The 15,668-nt window shown below is 42.5% G+C and overlaps 1 protein-coding gene across 1 annotated transcript in view; it reads left to right on the forward strand.

The window, feature by feature from the left end:
- The first annotated feature begins 4,375 nt into the window (after window positions 1–4,375).
- Window positions 4,376–15,668, forward strand: part of LOC8029401 (major facilitator superfamily domain-containing protein 10) — a 50,867-nt gene continuing 39,574 nt past the window's right edge. The window contains exons 1-4 of the mRNA XM_042287145.1: window positions 4,376–4,716; window positions 4,840–4,985; window positions 10,036–10,126; window positions 13,808–13,911. Coding sequence (XP_042143079.1) covers window positions 4,842–4,985; window positions 10,036–10,126; window positions 13,808–13,911 — 339 coding nt within the window. The 5' untranslated portion in view covers window positions 4,376–4,716; window positions 4,840–4,841. The remainder of the gene's footprint in view (window positions 4,717–4,839; window positions 4,986–10,035; window positions 10,127–13,807; window positions 13,912–15,668) is intronic.

Below are 15,668 nucleotides of genomic sequence, written 5' to 3' on the forward strand. Positions count from 1 at the left end.
AAATTACACCGCAACAAAGGAGTTTCTTTGCCAATGGCGTTGTGTGTGAGTATCCTTGAGTCCCAGGTGTGCCAGTAAGCTCGTGTAGAGAGAAAAACATTCCAATTGAATATCGTTGCACAGCTCCTTTAAAGGGGTACTCCGCCGATTTCTTCATGGTCCCCGATTTGCTTGAAATTTTGCTAAACTCGTCAAACAACATCGCTAAAACAGTATCCCAAATATTAGCTTAAAATAATTTTTTTTCGCGAAGTTATTGAATTTACAATTTTGGTCCTCACTGTGTTTTTCATACTGAAAGTCTCTACTGGCAACAACGAAAAAGTGACGTCAGTGGAAGTGCAGGGGTTCACTCGTCAGTGGAAGTGCAGGGGTTCGTTCCAGCACGGAACAAATGATTGGCATATTCTATTTTTTAGACTGCTCGCCCGACTGGCAAGCTTGCCTTCCACTGACGTCACGGCACTGAAAAGGGCGGGTATATTTGAATGTTGGTTTTTGCATCATATTCATTTGCCGATTTCGCAATAACTATTTTGAATTTCACGATACTAAATAGCATACCAGAAAGGGTAAGGGCCGAGGAGTCAGAAAATATAGTTAGTTGAGGTAGCTCAAAAATCGCCGGAGAAAGGAGCTGTGCAACAGTTTCAGTGCTTTGCTTAAATAATTTGGGAGTTAGTGTCTCGACCTTTCTGAAGTAAAAAACAAAAAAAAAAACGCTTTTGCCTGCATGCCCTAGTGTTTATTTTAAAAATTGACAAAGAATGAGGTTTTCGGCACCCCTCAACTCCCTCGCCAAGTTCCGAGTCACGTGCGCTGTGACGTCAATGGGGTTTGCACGGGGTTCCGGTGAAGCTCTCTCTCTAGATCCATCAGTGAGGAGCGAGAACTCATCCGCTCGCGACCGCGTGACCACGTGCTGGCGCTGGCGGGCGCAGCGCGAACAATATGGTGAAAGGAGGAAAGTCTCATCCGAGTCCGGTCCTACCCGTCCTCCGGCCCCGTACCAGTCCCCCTGTCCCCCTGTGATTGTTCGAGCTCGGAAAGTTCTAGTTACCCACGCGCTTACAAAAAGAGCTTCGCATGGGTGCTTGAGGCAGTCGTCCTTAAGTCGCCGTCGCAGTCTTTGTTACTTTGTTTCTCGGCACAAGTTCGCCGCATTAAACGTTGATTTAAATTTTATTAATCAAGTTTGTGTTTTTATTCGTGAAATTTTGGTGGAGGTGCGGGGTAATGCAATCTATGCCTACGGTGCATGCCAACTGTGACATCAACGACGACCTCAACTATGGCCTCGAAAGCGACCCGGACTATGAACTCGACAAAGCCCCTGGCTACGACCTCGACGATAAGATCATGACGATTTCGACGACGACGCCGACGATGAAACGGACAACGACTCCAAAGTCAAACCCCGGCTACGACGTCCAGGGGTAAATCCAGGGGGGGGGGGGGGGGCGCCTCCCCTCTCCCCCTTTCCCTTCTCGGTGGGCAATTTTCCATGGGTGGACCCCCCGGTGCACAAGAAAGAATGGGAGAATAGTATCCTTACAATTTTTTCGCCCCGCCCCCCCCCCCCCCCCCCCCCCCCCCCCCCCATCCTAAAAACGAAGTTCTAGCTGGATCCGCCGGCGACGCCAACAACCAACCAGACTACGGCCTCGACGACAAACAGTGTTATTGACCTTGACGAGGGGACTGACGACGCCTCGAACGACGATCCCGACTACTACTTTTACGACAACCCCTGACAACGACTTCGACGGCGACCCAAGGACGACCCGGATGATGACTTAACGACAACCCCGACTACAACCTAGACGGCGACCTTGATGACGAACCCGATGACTATACCGAAGACGAGTGTGATGTCAACCACGAAGACGAACAAAGCGAGGACGCTCGGTTCGTCACTCAACGAGCGGAGGAAGTCCGGCAGCTCGGCCGCGCCCCGCATTTTGATTCAAACCGCACAACTTGCTGACGATAGTCGGTACAATCTTTGTTGCCACGACGCCCAATTCCAGCCCGGCTACAAAGTGTGGATCTAATAATAATAATAATAATAATATCTTTATTTCCATCAATCTTGATGGGGAGCCCGAGGAAAAAAGCTGCGATATGCAGCTTGACTGGTCCTCGGTCCCCTTACATTGGTCAACGGCAAGCATCGAGAAACAAAGATGAAAATTACATTCAGTAGCAGCTGAAGGTGTTGTTAACAGAAAAAGAAAACAAAACAAACAACGTTTTATGAAAATAATGCATCATGTACAAAAAAATCCACGCAAGTCTTTGAAAGTCAAGTTTTCAAGGGAAACATTACTACTCCACAAAGTATTTAACAAATTTGGAAGAGTAAATTGGAGCATCTGAGAGCTATAGTTGGTTCGCTGAGTAACCATCTTCCACTTCTCCGCGTGACGAGTAGAATACACTGGTGAATTTTCCTCCAACAATGCAAGAATTTGTAAGAAACAAGTGCCCTTTATTATTTCACTCTTAAAACTGGTACAAAGTCGATATGAATACAATTTGTGAACATCAATTATCCTATAGGTTTTAAATAATTCAGCAGTGTGAAAATCAAAAGGCACATTACCTATACCTCTGAGTATTTTCTTTTGTAGTATGAATAGTTTTTCAATATTACTTAACGTTGATGTATCCCAAACGAGGTAGCAGTAGGCTAAGTGGGAGTAAAACAAAGAGTTATAGATCAAGAGTTTCACATTTGTTGGCAATATGTAACGGTAGCAATTCACAATCCCTACCACGCGAGCCAGTTTTGGAATATTATAGTTGACATGGCTATCCCAGGACGTATTTTCACTAAAAAAATACTCCGAGAGTTTTAAAACAACTGACTATTTCAATTCGAGACGAATTAAGACGGAGAAGCTTAGGCACCACTACAGGTTTATTTTTTGGACGAAAAATAATAGCTTTTGTTTTACTACTGCTTACTGTCAACGAGTTCATCGTCACAGGCCTCAAGATTATTCGCTACCTGAGGGGACTTAAACTGCGAGCCATTGCCCGACGGAACATGAACATTGTCACGCCGCCCTCTGCGACCCGAAGGGTGATTCACGACGTTCGACTCGAGCTGAACTATGCTCCATAGGACTCTCCGTAGTTTGCCCTTCTCTTGTTTTGCATTTTCAATTTCATTTTGTGTTGCATCGGGTTTGAAAATGCACCAGCGTGATTGTGATTGTTTCTTCACACACACACACACACACCAAAAAGAAAAAAGAAACATGTAGAGAGGAAAATTCTCTGTGAAACGAATTGAACAACGAAAAGCCCAATATCTTTTCAAGAAATACATACAGTAAATAAAAAAATTGCTCTTTTTTTTTTTTTTGTTTTCTCTCAAAATCATTTATGGACGTGCATATTTCGTCCATATTCTCGAAAATACATCGTCAACATCAAGATATTTTTCGTGTCAAAAAAAAAAAAAAAAGCTCGGTTAAAGTTTAAAATAAATATAAATCAAACATGCTCACTTTGTGCTTAAACTTTTTTTTTTTTTTTTTTGGGGGGGGGGGGGGGGGGGGGGGGTTAAAGCTTGCAAACTTTTTCGCCGGGCCTCTTCCAGGCCGGGTCGGGCCAGGCCTGGAAATTAAATATTCTGTAGGGTTCGGGACGGGCCCTGGCCGTGCCTCTACCGGGCCGGTTCGGGTCGGGCCGGGCCTAGAAATTCAGGCCCGTGCAGTGCTCAGCTGGCACTTTGTGATGTAACTTGTTATGCAAAAAGACAATGAGGTCTAAAAAAAAAATTCTGGTTTATTTATAAATTCTAACCTTGTTCCAACCTGGTTTCTTCGTTACTTAATGCTGTGAAGATTTTTTTTTTTTTCCCTGCTATTATTAGTCGGACCACTCTGTAGGCCTTACCGTTTCTTTAAATTGCCCGAGACTGGGGAGAGAAAACTATGAAACATCCAAACGTGGAAGAGAAAGGCAAAGTGACAGCTTCACTTTGCCTTTCTCTTTCACGTTTTTCACGCTTTCTCTTTCCTTTTCTGCGACCAAACCCGCGGGAAAGGACAGAAAAACAAAATTGACAAGCATCAGTAAACAAAACCATGTGTCACCGTTGAAAAGAAAGGGCAACGTCGCGACTGGTTTGGACAAAAGAAGGACAAAGTTTTAAATTGCCCAAGGGATCTCGGAGGCCAGCTGCTCTGTGACCTCCAAGATCCCGGAGCGCGTGGCTGGCGTGGCTGCTTTCAGGCGCTTCAGACCAATAGGCTAGGTGGCGCAAGCCACCGCCTGATCCGAAGAAAAGTCGCCATGCATTATGCATCCACCCGTGCGTCTACTACGTGCATTACAGATTGCACACTGCACACATGGCACACTGACACACACCGCACACGCACACGCCTCATAAGACAGGATGATGGAAAGGGAACGTTGACTGTACTCTTGGTATCTCTGTGTGACTTCGGCTCCTTGGGTCCTCGGTTCGAATGCGTGTGCGTTATATCAAGGGTGATAAGGAGTGCTCCCAGCCCTCCGGGCAGTGCGATCCTCAGCCTCTTTAAACAAAGTGATATCGGTTCTTCGCTCTGTAGCGTTCCTCTCTATCGCATGAACTTTCTCTCTGTGGAAGTGTTGGAACGTCGCTCGTATGATTATAGAGGACGTTCGTCATTTCGTCCGTTTCTTCGTGATCCTGTGATGTGGCATTCTGAGCAGGTGAGAGTTTACCATCCCTTTGGCTTTGCCAAGTTCTTCGAGTGGCAAAGCGATCTGGCTTATGTCAGGTTCACGTCTCGCATGTGTCTTTAAGCCCGTACCCTTTCACTATCCGTTTTGCAGGCATGACGACTTCAGTGTCTCCGGCGGAGCGAGTTCCTCGCACAGTATTTGTGATATTTATTTATCTGGTGATTGACCTGCTGGGCTTCACCGTGATCCTACCGTTACTGCCTTCGATCCTCGACTATTACAGCCGCCACGACAAGGTGAGGAATGCGTGCGGCGCTACCATTTGACCTGAAAACGGGCTTCGTGTGTCGGGACGGCTGCCGCCGTGCATGACGGCTACGGGGATCACGGCGGATGTTCGGCGCGTAACGATCGGAGCGTTTGCGTGCAGCATCTGTGGCAAATGTCGCACGCGTTTTCCGGCTTCTGCATTGATACATTGATTCTGGGAAGTGGGACAGGGAGGCACAGCTGTTTACTGTTCCTCTATCTTTTCCATAGACCTGTTTGCTCATGTGTGTGGAGTCATGCTCGTATGACTGTAGCAAGCAGCCGCTAGTGCTGTAAAGGAAACTCCGTTACTTTTTTTTTTTTTTTTTTTTTGTAATTTCTAACGACGCTGCCGATTGCATCCGTAGCTTTTTCACGTGGAACTTTCACCTCACTTGGCAACACGAGGCCAACAGTCTTTCACTCTTTAAGTTGACTGCCTTTCCATAAGACTAGCTTGTTGCCACTGGTTACTTTATGTATGCTCTGACAGATTTTGAGCGAGTGTGGTGTTTTACTAACTGGGGCCAATGAACCCCCTAAACGTTGCATATAATTTATATATCTCAATACTGTAATTTAGTGGAACCGGGTATGGTATGAATAACTATAGTTTGATTTCTCAGTAGATGCATTTATTCTCTAAATTATCTTAGATCTAGAAAGGAGCACATCTCATTGCTCAGGTCTCGATGATGAACAAAATGGCAGATTTTATGCTAACACCCACTTGTTTGTGAGCATGTTTTATCACCAAATGAGTCATTGTGCTATATTTATAATCAGACTTGGGTAAGTTACTTTTAAAAAGTAATTCATTACAGTTAGTTACTTTCAGAAAAAAGGTAGCCAAGTTACCGTTACAGTTACCGCAACAAAAGAGTAACTCGTTACAGTTACTTTTAAAAAGTAACGACGTTACTTTTCAGTTACTTTTCTATAACACAAAAAATATGTTAGAAAAAACTAGAAAATGCCTCTCACAACGTTTAATTGCATAAAATTAAAAAGTACGCCTTTTACTTCATATTGTAACTTAACAGCAGTTGCTTCTCGAAGTTAGTGCTTGAAAGTTTCCACGCCAGAGTAGTGGCGCAAATCAAAATACGAAACATGCGCAGTGCGGAGTAGTGGCGCTAATCAAAGTACGAGACATGCACAGTACCCTCAACGTGTATTGTTGTTTCACGGTTGATTCACCCGATTAAAAAGCGTTTGCACAGAAAAAAGAAAAACCACAACATAGTGCTTCAAGACACTAAGATGTAAGTGTTCAGTCACAAAGTACAAGCGCGTACGTAAAGATAACCAGATAATTTTTTATAAAATCCACGCATGGCTATATTCGGGTCGTGACTCGCAAGAAAGAACGTATTCACAACTTTGTGTAAGGCTAACCTGACACTCGAAATGTCGGAATAGACGATTTGGAAAGTGCAAGGAATGGCTAAATTGCACACATTCAGTGATATATTATTCATAAAACACTGGAAAGTAATGACAAAAGTAATGTCGTTACTTTCATTATTATTTCGACAGAACTACAGTTACAAGTTACATTTTTTAAACGACGTTACAAAAGTAACGTCGTTACTTTCATCGTTATTTCGATAGAACTGCAGTTACAAGTTACATTTTTAAAAAGTAACTCGTTACAGTTACAAGTTACTAAAAAAGTAACGAAATTACAGTAACGCGTTACTACCCAAGACTGTTTATAATAGGCATGTAAATGCACAATCCAGACATTGCTTCACTGCTCAAGCTGGGAATGAGTCTTTGGCAAATAAAACTAAAAGATTTCGACAGTCGAGAAAGTTAAGAGGCATGGTTTGTTTGAGCTCACGAAATGGCACTGCCGAACTATCCGAGGGCTCAACATCTGATCACTGCCATTAGATTAATGCCATGGACTTGTGTTCAACCAACTACAATCAAGTTGACTCAATACAAGACGAGTTGTTCTGAGGGTAGGCTGAGCTTTTTGCACGAATGCAAAAGACGTGGTGATAGTCAAGGTGCATTGTTTGACCTCATTCAACCATCAGTAGACTGTAGCCAGATGGAGTACCAATGGCTGAGTAGATAGTTGTGATGACGTGATTTTTTTTTAGCTGTATATCTAATGAGCAAAAGCTTGTCCTGTGCAGAAATTTAAGTTGCACCACTTTCTGCATCTTCTGATCAATCTGTTATTTTTTTTTTGATATGTATATATAAAGCAAAAGTGTGTTAGCCAGGTGGTGCTGTATGTAGTATCATGAGCTCCCATCGCTATCCATTTCACCTTACAATGGACCGCAGCAGATGCTACGAACCATTCCAGTCAATCCAGCGCAGCGAGCGTATCGCATGACTGCGTGCTGCATATTGTTGCATATCGCTGCATATCGCTGCGCCCCTTCCAAAGGTCATGTAACACTCACATGGCATTGGATAAGCTTCTATGGCTTCTAGCGGCCTTTGCAGTTCACCGTAAGCTGAAATGTTGTATATTTGGCATTTCAAAAGGCTCTTTTCTGCATATGAGCTAATTGATTAACACAGAAGAGAGCCACACATTTTCTAAACTCATTGATTGTGTAGTGCATTCTGTTCAGCTGCCACATATATGCAATGTAGTTTCCTTTATTTGTCTTTGCTATTCTGGTAATTTGGTTTAAAGTAAATGAAAACAACCTCTATGTGTATTGAGCTTTATGTTTCATAACATTTAACTTTAAACACGTGTAGTGACCTTCAAAAACTTATCACACCTAGTACTTCAATAAACAAATTTAAATGCCTACTGAAAGAAACCTTGATAGGAATAGAACCATAAAAAGAAAATCAAATTGAAACTGATGTGATTGTTTGGTATGAATCGTTCGTCTGCAACTTGTCATTCACAATTTATTTTTATTTGTTTTTTATTTGTTGTTGTAATGCTATTGTTAGTGCAGAAAAATGTAATTTTATCAGAGCGTTTTTGATATTTTGTTTTGTTGTCGTCAGTAACTATTCTTGTATTTCTACTATAAAGCGGCATTGAGGCCTCGTCAGACCACATGGTCTTTTGCCTTGATGCTGCAGACAATCTGTAATTTCTAAAAGAAATGAATAAAAAAAATATTTCATCAAAAGGATCAAGCTGCCACTGCTTAGGCTGGTCTGACTCATGCTAATTTGTTTCTATTTGTAAGTTAAAACATAGAACTGTTTGAACTTAGTTTGGAACTGACAGACTTCAAGTATTAAAAGTTTAAGTGCTTAAAATGTGCATCACATCTGACTACATATTTCAGGAGTTTTTAACACATGCTTAGAAGCATATGATGCAGGTTTTAGTCCATACTGACCTGTGGTTTGATAATACATGCTATTCATTTATATAGGGTGTCCCAAGTCACCAGGCTTGATCTAAAGTGGACTGTAAAAATCAATGCTAGCACGTAGCAATCTAAACTTTTCGTCAAAGGTGCATTTCACAGGTCGGTTTTTTCTTGTAAAATTACAAAGCGGAGCTCTCTTTCTGTAGAAAATAGGGCCAAGAAACTTGCCAGGGTGAACGGCAGGTGGCGATGCAGACGACCAAGTCGAGTTGCGGGGTGCGTTTGGCGCACATATTGATAGATGGTATCAGGAGCAGCGTCTGAAGGTGTAGCCGACCACCGAATGAAAGCATTTGACACGCAGACAAAATATGTTGGTGGCAAAAGCGCTGTCGTTATGCAAACACTTTTTTTTTTCCTTCAGGTTTTCCTTTTATTGTCTGCATTCAATTTTTAACCAAAGGTACATTTCAAAAAAGTTATGTTCCTTTTAATAAACCACGGTGGTCGCGAGCAGTCTCGATAAGGAGCTAGTGCCATCTATCAATACGAGCACCAAACCCGCCCCGCTACTCGACTTGGTGTCGCCGTCCGCCGTTGACCCCTGCAAGTTTCTTGGCCCTATTTTTTACAGAAAGAGAGCTACGCTTTGCAATTTTACAAGACAAAAACGACCTGTGAAATACACCTTTGACGAAAAGTTTAGATTGTTACGTGCAGGCGTCGATTTTTACGGCTCATTTTAGATCGAGCCTGGTGACTTGGAACACCCTATACAATGGCCTCTAAATGTATCACGAGTGGTGTGTTCAACTGAAACCAGATTCAGCTGCTATCTTTTTCACCACTGGGAATGGAGTGGTAAGTCGGCAATGACTAAGCCCAAATAAGGTTGACACAACTTCTAGATCTTTTCCAAGTAACTTTAATGCAACTATGTTAAGTACATTTTTAACTGTTGGTAATTGTAACTTGATTACATTCCACTTTATGTAACTGTAAATCTGTTACTTTTACAGCTCTGGCAGCCATTAGCAAGATTAGATGGAGATTAAATTGACATATTCAGGGTTTGCTGCTACATTATGTTCATCCTAGCTCTTGAAATGACTTCGAAGCTCCTTTTCGGTGCTTTAAAAGTAAAAAAAATGTTAAATTTAAATAAAGTTGATTCTGAATTGCACTTAGAAATTATACTTCAGCAATTCTTTGGATCTGGAAGAAATAAGTAAGAAGTGAGCTTGGTAATAATTGTAAACAAAGTAAAACATTTAATTTTAAGATATTTCTACTGTTCTATTTTGTGTAACACAGCCTCCATTAATATTACCGTAAAATACCGTGGAATTGCACCCACTTCTTACAAGCGCATACCATACTTGGGAATTCTGCAAATTAAATGTTAAGCGCGCACCCCCTCCTAAGTGCCAGCATCAGCCGAAAATATTTGCCCCGGTGCGGCATCCTCAAGACTGCCAGTGGCAATGACGGTGATATCATGCGAAAATAAATGTGCTTTCTCTGATTCTGTTCACCTTGCCTTCAAAGCTCTTTATTGGCCACCATCTTGGTTTTTACCGATCTGACCGGACAAGCGACAATGTCTAGATTAACCCAGTTTTCAGTAAAAGTGGGGTAAAATGAAACACCCCTTGTCTTTCTTTTTCGGTCTCAGGTGTGTGTGGTATTTGTCTCACTGTTTGCTTTCCCCTTTTTTGTTTTACAGAATGGGTTGTATCCCTGGCTTGAAGGCCAGATTCAATCCTTGCAGGACTTCATTGGAGTGCCTAGCAACCAGAACAAAGTCCTGTTTGGAGGTATACAAAGCTTTATGTAGTTGAACACTTAACACATTCAGAGGGTAGTTAGTGGTAGAGTGTTGTGTGTTAAACTTACACAATTGGTCTTGTGCCCTGTCTGTGCCAATTCTTTGTTATTTTACAGCTGCATGTACTATAGCAGATGCTATTTATACAGTATTTATGCCTTTGTACTACTATTTTGAAAAATATTCAGTAACAAAAGTCTTATTATATTTTTATTTTATAACATATTTAATGGCAATGCTAGAACTTGCTATATTTAAGTTGTCTGGCATGTTTACTTAAAGGGCTTGTAGGTTACTGTCTATTTTGATAATGTGTAGAATGCTAGTATGAATCTGCAGTTTTATTTTCAGAAATAATATTTATGATGTCAATATATCTAAAGACTGAAATTGTCTCTACGTTAACCCTTCCACTGCCGTGAGAAGTCTCCATTTCGCATGCCAGCAAAGCTTAGTGCAAGGCTTCAAAAGATCATACTTTGTGTTTGTATTTTTGTGTGGCTGGAGCTTCTTGTTCTACATTTCACTTGAAATATAGTAGTGGAACCAAGATTGTAAAATGTAGGCTCTTGTTCTGGAAGCTTCTGTGTAGCAAGATCTGTCCTGTATTGGAGGAACTCAACCTTTAGCCTCATATCTTTCGCTGCTTTAATGAAGGTGTGCAACGATTTTAACATTGAAAGAATTTACATCTTGCGCTTTTCACATTGTTTATCTTGTCACAAAGGACAGAAAGTATTTTTCCTTCCTTTGAATGTTGCAATTCCGCCACATAATCGTGAGGCAAAAATTATAATATTTCCCGACCTGCAGCCGCGAGCGGCTGCTAGGAGAACCACGCGGCGTGACGTTAAAGGTGGGCTTGTAAAAAAATAGAGAGTAATGCAGCTACCTGCTCAATAGAAGGTAATTTTTCTATAAATCTTGTCGTTCCAACTTTTTTTTTTTTTTTTTTCAGTCAGTCATTTTTATTGTGTTTGTACAATAATACAGGCACTGCAGGCAGAACAAAAATTTGACATATGTCGGCTTGATGAGGTCCATGCCCCCCCTTTTGTAGCAAACAGCAAGCAAATGAAAAAAAAAGTATATATATAAATAAATAAATGCATAAAAGACCTGGTATCATCGACAAAATTTGTATGATACGGTTTTTCATGGGCACCATCTTTCCGAGTTCAACAAAACTGTTTGCTCTCTGCTACTGCGAGGAGCTGCCAGAAGCCGGACGGCCAGATCCGGATCCAGACAACCACGTTGGCACTTTCTTCCTTCCGTTTTCTGGTGTCTCGGCTTTAAGCGCCACCACGAATATAGGCAATGCCGACCGTGTGCGATCACGTGACCACGTGGTCAGAGTTCTCGCTGCTCACTGATGGCGCTAGAGAGAGAGCTTCACCGGAACCCCGGCCGTCCCCCTTTCGCGTCACAGTGCAAGTGACTCGGAAGATGGTGAAGGAGTTGAGAGGTGCCAAAAAACTCTCTTTGTCATTTTTTAAATAAAAACTTGGACATGCAGGCAAAAGCGTTTTTTTTTTTTTTTTTTGTCTTTACTTCAGAAGGGCTAAGATACCAACTTTCACAGTTGTTTAAGCAAACCACTGAAATTGTTGCACAGCTCCTTTAAGGTGAAATGAAGCATTCGAAGTCATAACCTCTCGCTTGCAGCTTTCTCAGAATAGACCGGGAACGAATGAGTAATTCAGAATATGCCATAAAGTTGAACCCATTCAAGTGGAACTCCAGGAGACTAGGCAAGATTGTTCTCCTCAGATGACAAGAATGATACCTTGAACACATGAGAAACCAAAGATGTGGAAAGTTCCATTTGCCAAAAACATTGACGGAATTCTACGGGGAGTCTGCAAAAAATAATTAGTATTCTTTTTCACCACGAAAATAAAATATGTATTGCCGAATGCTTGGTCTTCATGCAAATGCAGCACTAGCGGTTTTTACCAGATGCCAAATTGTCAAAGCTTGCCGTTTTCTGACTGAAAAGTTGTAAGTGATTTTCTGAAATTTTCATTGAATAAATGAATGGCGGACAACTAGGCCCACACATGCGTGGAGATGACTGGCGTTGGCTACCAGAAACAAGCGCCTTTTTTTTTTATTTAAAATTTTCGAAAATTGCTTATAACTTTTGAATCAGATAATGGCAAGCTCTGAAACTTTGACATCTGATCCGGACCAATGGCGCTACATTTGGGAGGAGACTGAGCATTTGGTGGTGCTTAGTTCATTTTTGCAATAAAAAAACACTTTTTTTATAGCACTGTATTATAGATTGCAATGCTGGAACTATGGTTTATTCGTGGTTTGTTTTCCAAATATTTTGATGTAATTCCCCCTGAAAGTTGAAACTTTCAAGGTTTGAGGTGTGCTAAATGACCCAAATCTGCTAATCCTAGCAGGCAAGGCGCGGCGTAGTCAACAGCACAGTCAATACCACCGCGTTGGCGCAGCCCACCCTGCGCTACCTATGTCATGTTCTGGGCGCTCAGGAATATTTGTTTGCTTGTTTTGTACATTTTCAAGCAAATTCGACAGACGGCGCTAGCAGCGTGCTCATTGTTGGCCACGTGATTTGTGGAATGTGAATGCGCTCGTGCGGGCATGCATCATCGCCGGCAGCGTCGATCGCGTGCGAGAGCCAGTTTGCGACGTTGAGCACGGCATACTTATACAAACCCGTCTCGACATGTTTACGTGTGGTTTACTGAACTTCACTTTCTACTAATGTTTTCAAAACAATCCCTTAGGAAAACTTGCCTTTTGCTGCGCTAAAATAATCTGCAGTCGCGATGGCGCTGGAGGCTGCCGGTCGTTGCAGATGACAGTTAAATTTCACCCTTTGGCCGAGCTGTGGCCGGGTGCTTGGTACGGGACGTCACAATTTGTACCTCGTGGTTGGAGCTTGTGGGTGACGACACAGGATTGACGTTGCCGGCCACAAGCAAGGTTTCGGTTTAGGTTTGTGGTGAACTTAAAAAATTAAGATTGGAAAAAAAATACCACGCTTTTTTTTTTAAATAAATGACATTAACTCGTTTATTACTACCTCAGGATATATAATCACACATTGTTTAAATTTCTTGTAATTGACCGGAGTTTCCTTTTAAATGGGAAGCTGAAGAGGTCCTTGAATTCAAACAAACAGTAAATGTTGTAATGTAGACACCTTAAAAATGATGTGTCTTAAGTTTTCTTTTAATCTTGGTAGGAGTGTCGTCATAGCCAATTAAAATTTCAACGCAGACCCACCCGTTGCGGCGTGCTGAGGGTAGGAAAGCGCGAGAGCGGAGTGAAAAACTAGCAAAAGTGACGTCATCAGCGGGGTCAGATGACCCTTGCTCGCCACTAAGCTGGCCCGGGGAGGCCGATGATGACGTCACGACGCCCCGGACAGATAACTGGCGGCAGAGAGAATCGCTGCCTGCCCAGCAGCAGTCGCTGCACATATTTTTCAAAATGAATGCCGTTTACGTTTACTTATGCTCAAGATAAGTGGAATAACTGAATTCATGGGACAAAAAGTTATAGAAGTCCACTTTTAACTCAGATTTTTTGAAAAATGCTTCAGCTTCTTTTTAAGTCACTCTTCAAAATATCACTCATTTTATGGTATGTGCTTGCTACTACTAATCTATTGCTTTTATCTTTCTAGGCTGTATTGGCTCGCTCTACTCATTCCTGCAGTTCCTTACAGCACCCATGATTGGGTCATTATCGGACGTCTATGGGCGAAAATTGATGCTCGTGATCACAACGGTATGTGTTGCTGGAGTGGAACATTGCCCTGAATATGGGGATGTTACTGTTTTCTTGATTTTCATTACTTTCACCCTCCTATACCACGCACATTTACTCATGGTATCCAGCAACTTGAATCTGATGGCACGTGGTTCTTGGGATAACATCCTTGATGATTTTCTTTGTAGATATATAGTTTTCAGAATTTACATGCCTTTTTGAGCGCAACAGATATTGCTACATCTGCTTTAAAACTAAATCGGTTAGCAAAACGTCTGGCTGCCACTCTGAAACTTCCAGGAGGCTCCTTTCAGGAATGAGTTCAGTGATTACAGGGGTGGAACGACTGTGCCATTTGCGCCAATTTGCACCAGACGCATTTGTCTGTGCCATCCTGCGCCATTTTGCAGAAACCGTGCCACAGCCAATACCTCGCGCCATTGTGCTCCCAATCGCACAACGTGCGCCAAAGAAATTATATTTTGTCTTGGTTTCGGTTTTTATCGACTCAATTGGCAACAATGAGCGCGTTTAGCTTGGTCGGCCTTGCAATTTTTTGTTCCGTTTATTTTCCCTGTGTATCCCGAGTCGGAAGCGCGCGAAAAACTCGGGAGCCGGATCCCAAGCGCTGCATCACCTGCGACTTGATTCTTATTCTTCAACCATAAGCGGTTCAGCAAGTCGGCCGAGGTGAGATCGAGTCTTGAAGCTTCAGATTGCCTGAGGCTCTTCAGCCCGGGTTCCGTACGTCAACCAGTTAAAAACACATTAGCAAAAGATTCATTTTAGTGCTTCATCGTTACAAGTTGGAACCGCATTCCTGCAAGATAAATCGTGATTTGATTGAACTAAAACGCGGTTCAATCCGAAACCTTGCCGGCTAGCAGCCCTCACCTGAGCGGTAGATCTGCTCGGCATACTTTAATCTTGCTCCGGCTCATCGCTTCGAATACGACAACTCCGTTAATCATAGTCTGCTGCTTTGATATTGAGTTGTGCAATAGGATAAACTCAAAATTTGTTGCCCTGTTCCTCCGTGCAACTGCATGTACGTTGCTTACGCACGTCACGTGGTTTGCACATATAATTACTATGTCGAGCTCATTGGGGTTGTGCTATAAGCAGTGCTGGTTTGCATTTTGAGCAGCTGAAAGCCACTCAGAAGATATCAAGGACACTATCTTCAGAAACATGGTACTTGCTTTTTGGTGGTTTGCATTTTGAGCAGCTGAAAGCCACTCAGAAAATATCAAGGACACTATCTTCAGAAACATATGGTACTTGCTTTTTGGTTCTCACTAAGGCCAAGTTTTCACATCTGTTACACTGTTATCCCATTTATGCCGAGGTTCCGAACCACTCATGTTATCTTTGCTGCTAAGCACAATTGAAATTGCTCCCGTGCTTGTCTGCGACACAAGCTGAAGTGCAATGAAATCTGATCTGAGCTGCTCCTAGCCTGCTCCAGAACGTAGTTTTAGCTGCTCCCAACCTGCTCCAAAACAGCTGTTTCAGCTGCTCCCGTGACTGCTCCCAAATGCATTTCATGAGTTCCACCCCTGGATTAGTAAAAGGTTCAGTTCATGACTGTGCTGCCAAAAATAATGAGGTTCGAGGAAATTGCTTTTGTGGAGCATAATACTTTGTGAACCATATGAAGAAAGGGTATTGTACATGAATGGAAAAAGACTGCAGGGCAGTTGCCAATACCTGCTTTCTGTTTCATTCCAGTGTGGCATTGCATGTTCCTACGCTGGTATGGGCCATCTCCAACA

Source organism: Ixodes scapularis, unplaced genomic scaffold, assembly GCF_016920785.2.
Source record: "Ixodes scapularis isolate PalLabHiFi unplaced genomic scaffold, ASM1692078v2 PGA_scaffold9__187_contigs__length_104089568, whole genome shotgun sequence".
Taxonomy (NCBI): Eukaryota; Metazoa; Arthropoda; class Arachnida; order Ixodida; family Ixodidae; genus Ixodes; species Ixodes scapularis.